At 41.3% G+C, this 12,429-nt stretch overlaps 2 protein-coding genes across 2 annotated transcripts; both read left to right on the top strand.

The window, feature by feature from the left end:
• The first annotated feature begins 1,487 nt into the window (after positions 1-1,487).
• On the top strand, positions 1,488-6,545 carry eif3m (eukaryotic translation initiation factor 3, subunit M). Its single transcript, XM_085763009.1, has 11 exons — positions 1,488-1,566; positions 2,242-2,374; positions 2,676-2,814; positions 2,984-3,107; positions 3,200-3,294; positions 3,501-3,584; positions 3,680-3,779; positions 4,182-4,263; positions 5,080-5,223; positions 5,656-5,716; positions 6,320-6,545. The coding sequence occupies exons 1-11, from the start codon at positions 1,525-1,527 to the stop codon at positions 6,441-6,443; spliced, it is 1,128 nt and encodes a 375-aa protein (XP_085619135.1). The 5' UTR covers positions 1,488-1,524; the 3' UTR covers positions 6,444-6,545.
• A 3,371-nt stretch (positions 6,546-9,916) lies between these two features.
• prrg4 (proline rich Gla (G-carboxyglutamic acid) 4 (transmembrane)) lies at positions 9,917-12,293 on the top strand. Its single transcript, XM_085773103.1, has 7 exons — positions 9,917-10,253; positions 10,398-10,511; positions 10,628-10,791; positions 10,915-10,942; positions 11,390-11,531; positions 11,793-11,984; positions 12,135-12,293. The coding sequence occupies exons 1-7, from the start codon at positions 10,208-10,210 to the stop codon at positions 12,160-12,162; spliced, it is 714 nt and encodes a 237-aa protein (XP_085629229.1). The 5' UTR covers positions 9,917-10,207; the 3' UTR covers positions 12,163-12,293.
• Positions 12,294-12,429: the final 136 nt, after the last annotated feature.

The raw sequence follows: 12,429 nt of genomic DNA, 5'->3' as shown, positions 1-12,429 counted from the left end.
AGGCACTTGTCTTCCCAACAGAATGACGCATCCTACCACCACTATGGTGAAAGACTCCACAAGACAGTTCCCCTTCACTTACTATTTTAAGGTATTTATGCCGCTGAATGCAACAGAGTTCAGTTCCCTAACTGTAATGGCTGAGAGAAATATGTGACAAGCAGACTTTCAAGGAATTATTACATGGCATGCTGTGTCTCCATAGTTTTGTGACAGATGAACTGTCGGTTGCAGTTCAGCTTTGAAATGGAAAAAACTCCACAGTATCTCCAGCCTGTTCAACACCTCAAATGTTAGTAACCCGACTCCATAGTTTTAGGGTGAACTCCAGTTCCACTTACCCTCTTCACCTCACTCACCTTAATCACACAGTGACCTGCCATGGTAACAATATACAGGATCCCACTTGGTACAGAGGGCCGACATGTGGACCCATGGGTCAGCGGGGTGTGTGATGGAAGAGTGCTGCCCTGTGACTCTGCGTTTTCTGGGTTGCAAATCCGTGGGCCAGGCCTGCTCTGGTGGTCCGCACAGATGGACTTTAAGTTCAATCAGATAACCTCTGCTAGGGATCAGGTTCACCTCTGCAGGCCCCAACTCTCATCCAAGACATCCAGGGTTAATCTCCCAAAGAGGAGGAGATTGATATCTGGATGAGGAAGAAAGAATGATTATAGGATACTGCTGGAGGTCTGGGTGACTATAAGATATGTAGGTGGTCATCTGACCTCCAGAGGAAGATGCTGCACAAACTGAAACTATGTAGCACTGACAGAGATGAGATTTGATTTGATTCATTTATTGGAACATGAGAGAAGAAAATATAGGCTATATAAAACAGCACGATGAATAAGTAGAACAAAAATATAGAAAACAGATCACAAATCCTATGCAAGAGAAAACAAAAAAAAACTTTAAGGACTTGTCAAGTGGTCCTCCTAGAGACAAACATTCAACATAAAAATTACAATAATGTGAAAAGCATCATAAAACAGTTAAGGAGAATAATCTCAAAGTTATAGCCTAGTGATGTAGTGGAAGCAAGTGGTGGTTAGCATATGCTCAACTGGGCCAATAAGAAATGACTTATTTGCTTCTCGAAAGAGTTTATACTTGTGCAGTCTCTAATGTGGATTAGTAACACGTAGGCCTACTAAAAGTGGGGAGCTCTGAATCTAATTGAGAATTGAAAGAAGTAAAAAAAAAAAAGTGGGATTAAGATTATTTGTTGATATTCACTTACTTTATAGGCTAAAATAGTTCATTCCAGTAATAGTGGTGCTTATTTTGAAATGTACTCATGGTTTAAACATAACAACAACAAAAAAAAAGCAAAGGGACTGGCCTACAGAGAGAGCTTACCTTTGCAGTAGTTTTTTCAGTAGCCTCCGGCTACTGCAGCTTTAACAACTTGACCCGGAACAACAAGAGTTTCACCGGCGCTGCTCCCTTTTCTTTTCCGCTCAGGTCTCATCAGTGGTGGGAGCGTGGATTTCATCATCTAGGCTCAAAAAATCACCAAACATGAGCGTCCCAGCATTTATCGACATTACGGAAGAAGACCAGGTACGACTCGTGTCTTTAAAAAAAACCCAACATTGCATTGTTCCGCCGGCGGATGGGTTGATAAATGAAATCATCCAACCGGCTAACCTAGCATGCTAACCGTACTTAGCTGCTGACAGGTACATGCTGCTTGTTAGCTACATGCTAATGTTGGCGTTATGTGGAGGCACGTTATGAGTTACTACGTCATTAAACCTTTACGTTTATATTGTGTGTGTAAAATAAATTATAAGAGCTTTTTGCAGCTTTCAGTTCAGTTTATTTACGGCTAACGCTGTCAAACATGTCGAAAAGGCGTAACATTAAGTTAGCTTAAAATGCTAGCTGCTGACACCAGATGTCTAGATAAACAAAGACGGAAAAATGACAACACACATCATGCTTTCAAATCACATTGTAGGTCAAACTTTTACCCAACAGATAAATATAAAACGTCTTACATTCCCCCTGTCCCTGTAACTTGTAATAGCAAATACCTTTGTGATTTAAAACAGCTGGGATTAACAGTGTTGTCATGTAAATTAAAATCTATGCCTATTTAATAACTAGCTTTATGTCTTCATGTTTCAAAATGTATGCTGTGTGTGTATATATGCTGTTTATAGATTGGTACCTCTTGTGTTGTTAGATTTTATTTATTGACTAATATCAACTGTTGTACTGTACTGTCTGCAGGCCTCAGAGCTGAGAGCCTACATCAAGGCCAAAGGAGCTGACATCTCGGAGGAGAACTCTGAAGGTGGACTTCATGTTGATCTCGCTCAGATCATTGAGGCATGTGACGTCTGTCTCAAGGACGATGACAAAGGTAGGTGAAGACGAAGAACATCAGTTTCTCGTGTATTTGATCGACAGTACCAGTCAACAGGCCTTTTTCATACAGAGACATTTGGGAAAACCACAGGAATAATTGATAACATAAATTAAGATTTGGTTGTATTTGATGTACACTGCTGTGCACAACACCACGACCCTGGCCTGGAACTGATGAACCTTGATGAAACTCAGTTGTTAGTGATTTCATTTATTGCACCGAATAAAGCTGAATTATGATGAACACAGCTAGATAACGATAACAGTCTAACAACCCACCCTTTGTTTCCCTGCAGATGTAGAGAGCGTGATGAACAGCATCGTGTCACTGCTGTTGATCCTGGAGACAGAGAAGCAGGAGGCTCTCATTGAAAGTCTTTGTGAGAAACTGGTGAAGTTCCGTGAAGGAGAGAGACCCTCCCTCCGGATGCAGCTGTGAGTCCTTGCACTTCTCACACCGCTCACAGCATCACCTTCACTAGCTGTTAGTTCTGAAACATTGCAGAAAAAGTCTTGTTTAACTGAAATAAACGGCAAACATCTAACTGTCAACAACAGTCAATCAAATCTAAATGCAAATGTCTGACTATCTTTTCCGTTACAGGCTCAGCAACCTCTTCCACGGGATGGATGAGAACACCCCAGTGAGGTATACAGTCTTCTGTGGCCTCATCAAGGTGGCAGCGACCTGTAACGCCATCGCCTTCATTCCCACTGACCTCGATCAGGTATATCCATTCATCTTGATCAACTGGAGTATCTGACTATACATTTCTTTGGCTGTAGAGAGATTTTGATAGCCGTTTGTTCCCCTGATCAGGTGCGCAAGTGGATTGTTGACTGGAATCTGAACACAGAGAAGAAGCACACACTCCTGAGGCTGGTGTATGAGGCGCTGGTTGACTGCAAAAAGAGGTAAGTGCTCATGGGGACGGGTGAAATGACTGCCATTTCCATTTGTGATAGCTAAAGAGACAAAGGGTCCAAATAAAATTGTTTTTTTGTTGTTTTTATCTGGATATTATTCCCGAAGTGCAAACATTTATCATAAGTAAAAGGTGTTTTTGTTTATCATACATACCTGTGTGAGGTTTCTAACATTGTATTCACTTATTTCATAGTGAGCCTGCAGCGAAGGTGATGGTTGAGCTGCTGGGAAGTTACACAGAAGACAATGCTTCACAAGCGCGCGTTGATGCTCACAGGTGAATCTCGAGGACGTTGTTTAACATTTAACATTAAGCCTCAACATATGGTACATTCCTCATACTGACATCCATTCGTGTGTTTTTATATTTAGATGCATCGTCCGTGCTCTCAAAGACCCCAACACTTTCTTGTTTGACCACCTGCTCACCCTGAAACCTGTTCGCTTCCTGGAGGGAGAACTCATCCATGATGTGAGTACTGAACAAGTATAATGCTTTAAGGTTTTCTGTCTGACAAGCATTACGTAAGGAGTTTCAGATGCACTTTTGATGTGTATTGTTAGTGACAGCAATGGATAACATCTTAATGAGTAATGATGAGCAGCAGGAAACATTACCAGCTGAACAGGTTGAGATTATGGAAAAAAAAAACTTTTGTTTGGGGTGTGTGCACAGTTTCATAGAGATCTGAAAAATGAATTCATAGTGAGTTCAATTGTCTTAATGCAACGTACGTCAAAGACAAACCAGTGTGATGTGTATTCCATTTGTTAACAACATTGTAATGACAGGTGTCTGCCTGCATGTATACAAACATCTGATTGTGATTATGTAATCGCATAATGGCTCCCTCTTCTTCCTCTGTCTTTTCAGCTATTAACCATCTTTGTGAGCGGGAAACTAGCAGCATACGTCAAATTTTACCAGAGTAACAAAGACTTCATTGATTCTCTTGGTAAGTAGCCACAGCTTTAGATATTAGCTGCATCAGTTCTTCACACATGTCATGGGGTTATCTCACTAGGGTCTGAGATAAATTTCCTTCCTTGTGAACGTGGTGTCAGATCCACTCAGACTCCATTGTACATACAAACTTCCTGTTTAAAAGTGCCGTAAATAATAAAAATACACATGTATTACTATACTGCAACTACCTTAAAACAGCAGTGTGCATGCAGTTGGTTGGCATTAGTATTGCTGCTGCTTAACACATTAGTAAACTATTGTCATTGTATTATGATTGAATGTATTTTATAAGAAATGGGTTTTGCATTATGTCACTGACGCTTAATTATAGATTTAGATTATTCCCTCTTCCTCTTTCTTTAAGGGCTAGTATTTAAATTGTTTGCTATTGTAAGAACTAACTTGTTACAACGTATATATTTAAAACAAAAGTACATACAAACACTCCCTTTAACCTAAGAAATTACATTGTATTATTTGCAGTTTTCACATTGTACAGCTCTTTTTTTTCCCAACACAATTTGTATATTGAGCCAGTGCGTGGTGCTCTGTTGACATAGTACAGGAATGCGTGTGTGTCAGCAGTGTGTCTCTTTCTCACTACTAAAGGCTTCGGTGTAATTAAAAGCATGTGTAGGATGGATTCTCCAAACAGACAGTGTGGATTGATGTTTGTGTTAATGAGTAGATTCCCTGACTGTTTGCTCCTAAATGTAGAAACAATTATCACCGGGAAACTCCCGGAGTCGGGAGTAATCGACCGCGACTGTTCTGTGCTTAATGATCCCTACGTGATGCTCCCCAGGCCTCTCTCACGAGCAAAACATGGCCAAGATGCGTCTGCTGACATTCATGGGCATGGCGGTGGAATTCAAGGAGATCTCCTTTGACACCATGCAACAGGAGCTGCAGATCGGAGCCGATGACGTTGAGGCTTTTGTCATTGACGGTAAAAAGCACTTCACCTCAAATAAATCTTTGCTGTCCACCCACATTAAACACACTGTTAGTTTCTCACAGCTGAAAACAGTGAAAGAGAGAAGTGACTGAACAGTGGCCTGACTTTTCTGTCATTCATTTACGACCATCATCTTCCCAAAAAAAATTATCTGTAAAAGAAAAAATACAAAAATACAAAAAGCTGAATGCTGTGATGATGAGAGCACATGAATAAGATTTTACTAGTTGCAGTTAAAAAAGAGTCATAAAAGCAAGGATAGCACTTTTAAGTGTTTTGTGACAGGGATTAGCTTTGTCTCCAATTTCATTCTCCACGTGCACTCTCTTTCTTAAAGCACTTATGTTTCAGTGGAGCTTTTAGTGCTTTCTGTCAGAGCCTTTGCTCTCTCTAAATTCCCCCTCGTCTGCTTTTTCTTTTTAGCTGTTCGGACCAAGATGGTGTACTGCAAAATCGACCAGACACAGCGAAAAGTTGTTGTGAGGTAAGCAGCTGCATGAAACCACTGTGCGCAGCTTTTCTGTGTTGCTATGTTACACGTGACAATGTGTATAGAACTGGTACCAACCCAGTTTTAGTACCTTTAGTACCTTTAGTACCTGGATTATCAGACCAACTGTCCTGATACTGATGGTGTCATCACCACCACACCTACGGTGTTGAATAAGGTGCACAATACAGGATTTGTGTTTAGGCGTGAGGCTTCATCTTGAATACATTCTTCTTCACTGTAGTTCACAGTGCTTTTGCTTTGCTCCTGGATTCATTGACTCCTTTAATAATCTAGTACCAAACTGAAATAATTATTAATTAGTATGTAGAATAGTTTTCTTTCCTGGATCTGGTATCATGGTCACAGATGATATTTCCTTGTTTGGTGCTGATTTGATTTGGTTTTATATTCATGTGCCTGCCTGCACTTGGTTTTGACATGATAGACATACAGAATATAGGGCAACATCGTGGCTTTTTTCAGTCACATTTATTACACGCTCTTTTATTTCTCCAAGGATGCAGGACATGACCTTGGCCGGCATTTATTTTGTCAGTTTAACATTCTTGCTTTCCTGTTTCCACTCCCCATCAGCCACAGCACACACCGCACCTTTGGCAAGCAGCAGTGGCAGCAGCTCCACGACAGCCTCAGCTCCTGGAAGGCCAATCTAGCAACCGTCAAGACCAGTCTGCAAGCTCTATCACCTTCTGCCTAATTCCACCTTAACCCAACTGTCTAGACTGCCCGACCCTTCCAGATTCCCAGACTGAAATGATCAGTTTTTATATTCATTCAATAAAAGAACAGTGGAGATCCCCTATGTGTTTATGTGCATTTTTTCTTTTTTCTCTCTCTCGTTGAATTAACACAGCAAGTTGAGTTTAATGGATTATTTGAAATTTTGAGAAACAGCCAAACCTTTACTCACCCATTAATGGATGATGCATATACTGTATAATCAGTCTTTTTTCAGACAACTGCACCACAAGTTACCTTATCATCTTTTGAGAATGCCATACAGTGACTTTAATGTGGGCTTGTTCTGGCACAGCTCTCAGCATCTGCTTTTACTTAAAGGACAGCATGGTGGTATTAGATGAGCTGCGAGAAATAACCCGTAACAAGAGGGTCACTTGTCTGGGAACACATGAGGGGTGACAATAGCAATGTGAACTTAAGATGACCCTGTCTGCCTAGGTCAGAGCTGTATTACTGAAACATCAACACATAAAGCTTGCGGTGTAAGCTGATTCACTGCCGTCCAACGGGGTTTATACATGTCGTTCAGATGTGGTCAGCATGATTCGTTCATTGCTGATGTGTTGGAAAGGTGGAAAAACAAGGACTTCCCACTTCCAGTTTTTAGATTGCGTTGTTTTTTTGCCCATTAATGTATAGTTAAGTGCCATTTATCCCGCACAGATCTGCTTCTCAGGCAGCGGTCCAAAGCATTAGGATGTGAAGTCCAGTGATATATGGCCCAGGCATTAGGTGTAAAAGGGGTCTGTTGGAGTTCTCTCCCTCTGGGGCTGTGATGAAATCAGCACAAACTGACAAAGTGCAGACTACTGACATTGCACTCTTTGAATCCACAGTGCACCTATTTTTATTTTATAATTTTGTAACTAATGAAGCCACAGTTCAACCTGTTTACTTTTTATAGTATTGTGCCACTCCTCATTCTGTCCTGAGTATCATTCATTATTTTTAAACACTGCAGCCCTGCTACTAAATTAATGTAATACTCAGATGAAATGGGCAGTAGCAGTACACATGTATCGCTGCAGTGTTTTTTTTTCTCCTATCATACCAGAGGTCTGCTGAGGCTCACCGCTCACTTCTGTCCAGTTGTCCTCAGAGAGCAGCATCTCCAGCTCTTATCAGAGGGTGTAAATCACAAAACACATTCTCTGGAGCATAACCTCATCACAGCCACCCGCAAGGTGGAGCGCGGAGCAGATAGAAACTAATGTGACCGAGGCTTAACAGAATGTTTGCAAAGCTTTATATCATTGTTTCCATCTCTCAGCGTTTGCTTCTTCTCTCTGCAAGCAATTGCTTTTCAGCTACTTTTCTCATGGTGGACAGAGATCCCCCTCTCTTTCTTTGTCTCTAATTTGTCTGGTTATCTTAAAGTAACTGTTTTTTGGATGGACCATCAGGTGAGATGTCCCAGATGTAAATACTGTGTGGTGACGTTGGTTGGTCTGCTGTAAATGCCGTGACCCCTTCTTATCATAGTTTGATAGAGGGGGGAGGTTCTGCATTGTGCAGTGATGAAAAGCAAATTAGTTGATATAACATTTGCAAAATGCATTGTTAAAGATTGGACCTGTGTTTTTTTGTTTTTTTGTTTTTTTTACCTTGTAAACCCTCACAAAAGAATTCAAACCTTTACCTTTGAATGTTTTACATTGTGTAACCCTTAATATCTTCTTCTTAAAACAATAGTCTGGTGGTGATTATGGTAATGGTTTTGTTTGCTAGCAAGTTTATCTGAAGTTAAGTTAATATGATGCACGTCTCAGTTAAACAGATCAAGTGGATATCTTTGGTCTTTTCAGTTTAAAATACCATAATCTACAATTCCCACAGTCTATGGAAACAAAGTCTAGACTCTGAAGACATCCACTTGACTTGACAGGCGTCACATTAACTTTGGTGCAACTTTTTAAATGTGTTTATACAGAACAATGACTGTGGTTTTTGTCCCAAATCATTTACATTGGACGACGTGGAGTAAGACTTCAGCAAGCACAAAGCATCATAAATAATCTGTACACCTTCCACCACTGGTCACTATTCGCTGTGTTTAAGCACAAACCTCAGTGTGTTAGCTCACGTACTGTGAATTCCTCACCAGTAAAACACCATTTATCATTATCACTTGAATGTTATAGTCTGTGTGGTGTGAGGTGGCAATATCATCCGATATTACACACAGAGCAAAGTCTGGAATTTCTCATTTTCTTCACCCCTTTCCTTCATATCGACATTCCTTTGGTTGAATCTAAGCGTCTGACAATATCCAGAGACATAGCCAAGTACAAGAGAGGGGCTCTCACTGCCCTTCAATTAGTACCATCCAGAAGTCAGTGAGATAATGTTCAATTGCATCCTATCTCTGCTCTACATAAACACTGACCAAGAGGCCCAGAGGCTCTGAGACAGATATGTCTATTTACACGGAGAGTGTGAAACATAAACACTTTTCGGGTTAGCTTGGCAGAATGAGAAGCTTTATCTTCACTCTGTTGCTCCGTGTTGTGCTGCTTGTGGTGCCTGTGAAGTTGCAGTGGGCTAGTCACCAGTCTTTCTGGTGGAAAAAAAAGTTAAAGCGTTTCATCGAAGAAGCCACTTCTCTCTCAGAATGACTCTTGAGCCCATGACACAACCTTTTCCCATACAAGGCCTGTGTACGCAACAGAGTAGTCATCAGAGAGGTTGTGTGAGGCTCAGTGCTTTTAAAAGAATCCTAATGCAAAGATCATTTGAGACAGCACTGTGTTACAACACCTATCTACACCAAAATAATTACAAAAGGAAGATACAGGATGCTACAACAAATATAAAAAATACATAGACCGAAGTAGTTCAAATGTTTAGACAAATTTAAGACATTTAAAGGGTCACTAAAGTAAAAAGGCCCTATAAATTCCAGTAAATTAGTTATCAAGATCAACGCAGGTTACACGGTAGTCTTTTCAAAGTGTGTTAAAATGTTTGTTTTGTGCCATAGAAATAGGCTACTGCAGCTTTAAACTCATACACAGATAAACATATTTTGGGAGCTCATGTAAAAAGCACTTGGGCAGTCTTGAGCACCCCCCCTATCTTTACCTTAACATTTTCATAGGCAATTTCCTATCATAATCATAACAAATGTAAGTTTATAAATCATCATCATCATCAACCGAAAGTCATTAAGTATGATGAAGAGTAAAGGCCTACAGATGATCTCACACTGGGAGGAGTAGTTTACAGTTGTTGGTGTCTGACTCAGAGAGTCACAAGTCTGATGATGCATGTGTAATCCCATTTAACTCACTCCTGGGTGAGAAAAACCTGCTGGGAAGCACTTTCGTTTTCACGGTTACAGCTGCCATCTAGCGGCCACTTGTATTACTCACACTCCTTATCTTATTATCCAGGTAGACGTGATCGATTGGTTGAGTCTGTGCAGGTGGTTTGGGAAGAGCCGAAGCCACATCTGCTGAGAGTAAACAGAAAAACCTTTTCTTTCTTTGTTTTTCTTTTTTAAAACCCACCGGAATTGTCCTGGTTCGACTTTGGTGACGACTTCATCTTTAGTTTGTTGGGTTTCGAGGACGAATTATGTGTTGCGTTCATTTTTCCTCAGAGGAAATTCACAAACACAGCAGTTGTTTGTGAGACTCGCTTGTACGTTTCCTGATTCATCTTATCAGCGTCGAGGACAGGACACGTACCCAGCACCGCTCCTCTACTGGTTTCATTTTGATGGTTTTGAACTCCTTCCAGTATTATGTGCCACTTTTCATCATAGGTAATGTAGAACATTTGGTACCTGGAGCTGTTTTGGTTTAAGAAAAATGCGCTTTTAGCCTTGTAAAGTAGGAGTTGTTACCAATGGCCTGCTCTGCCCTCTGTACTGTCATTTAACGCCCCACCCGCTGCTGCACGCGCGCAGGTGCACGCATCAGCATGTTGTTTCATCTGTTGGTTCTCCTACAACTGCTCACCTGTGGAGATCTGGCCTGCACGAGGAGCTTACTCTCCAATCAAGACCCAGAAGAGCAAAAAGGTACGAGATGTTCTGCTGAGGAGTTCCTACCTCAACCAGTTCCATGTTTGATAACCCTAGGCTATAAGGTCTGACTGTCAGCCTTACCTGTCAATGTCATGTCATGTCTTTTGCAGTGTTTGTAGATGACGAGGATGCAAAAACTTTCCTGGGTCGACATCTGTTGTTCAACCGGTTCGACTTTGAGGTCTTCGTTCCTGGAAATCTGGAGCGGGAGTGTTATGAAGAAGTGTGCAATTACGAGGAGGCCAGGGAGGTCTTTGAAAACATCCCAGAAACAGTTAAGTGATGCTGTTCAATGAGCTGCAGCTCACAGAAAGAGAGAGAGAGAGACTATACAGCACAATTCACCACACTAATAATGTTTATTATTTTTTTTGTGTGTGTTTTCTTTTTTTTGCAGGATGCTTTCTGGAAGCAATACACCTCAGGTAAGAGAGACAGAGAGATAGAGGGGCTCATCATGACTGAACTTGTTTCACAGATTATCATGTCATCAAACACACGGAGGGTAGAAGTGTATTATGAAGTAACATTTGTGCGCTGCTGCCTGAAGCAAGGACAACCATGGTGTTTTCAAAACCCGTTTTACCACTTGTTCAGCAGTGCCCTGTAGCTTTGGTCTACAAACTCCGGGAGCTGCTTATGTTCAAACTGTGGGTCATGCACTATTTCTGCAACCTTCAGCTGTTTTCTTTTGTTGTGGGGACTGAATTTAGTTTTGATCTCATCATCGTGCACTTTAGAGCCAAATATGTGATAGAAGATGGAAAAAGTGGAGCAATCGTGTAATGTTCAGATGCCATGGCTACATTTTTCAAACATTATATGATCTCAGCACTGTCCTTTCATGCTGTGTGGTTTGTGATGATTGACAGATAAGGACAACCGGCCCACGCGTGTTGACGTAACATCTCTTTTGGTGGGACTGATCGCCGCTGGAGTGGCCATGGTTATCTTTGGCCTCCTGGTCTGGTATTTCTGTCAAGGCAAATGTAAAGATGACTTCAGCCGTGCAAGGTGAGTGAGACGGTCTTTATTACTGTACTGCTAGCTAGTATAGATATTTTTACACCACACTTCTTGATGTAGTTTTACTTTGCAAATCAGTTAGTCGATTAATTGTTTGATCCCTACTACACCTGTTGTAGCTTTGTGTTACTACTTCTTGTCACACCATTCAGCAGTAGTGGTGTCTGCAGAGTATTATCACACGTTGGTTTTCCTCATTAGGTATTAAGTAGGTCACAGGTGAATTTGAACATGTCCATTCTCTCACAGTTCCATTCGGGCCCGCCCGAGGAGAAGTAATGCTTCTCTGATAATGCGACGGCTGGAGGAGGTTTCCTTACAACCTGTGCCACCTGGACCTCCACCTCTTACGGACGAAGTTGACCCCCCAGGGCTGCCGTCCTATGAGCAGGCAATTGCTAGAAGTGGACAGCACGACCTCCCACCTCCTCCTTATCCTGGGTATTTTCACTTTGCATATGCATTGGCAGTTATGTTATGACTCGCTTTTCAGACTCCTCCTTGTGCGCACACACACACACACACACACACACACACACACACACACAATCAATCCATCCATATAACATCTTCTCTTACTTTTGGTTTTAGTTCACAACGTGGAAGTATTCGTCGGTAGTGCCTTCTGAAATCGGACGCAGACAATACAACTGATATCCTCACCCTGCTGCTCTGCTCTTTTTCATCGTCACAGTGAATTCTACCTTGTTTTTGTTTTTAAGCTCTCTTCCCCTTCATTTCTGATTTTTTTTTTCTGCTTGACTTCTTGAGCCATAATGTTGTTCTATAGAAGCGATCCGCCGTTTCCTCTGCTATGATAATGTTTTGCATTATAACTCCTGTCTTATGTTGCTTTTTACCTAGTTTGCTGCTTTTTTATCAACAT

The sequence above is a fragment of the Trachurus japonicus genome, chromosome 3, assembly GCF_045865225.1.
Source record: "Trachurus japonicus isolate A0001 chromosome 3, Traja_1.0".
NCBI classification, from domain to species: domain Eukaryota; kingdom Metazoa; phylum Chordata; class Actinopteri; order Carangiformes; family Carangidae; genus Trachurus; species Trachurus japonicus.
The sequence above is the reverse complement of the archived record's forward strand: the minus strand, read 5'-3'. Positions and strand labels throughout refer to the sequence as shown.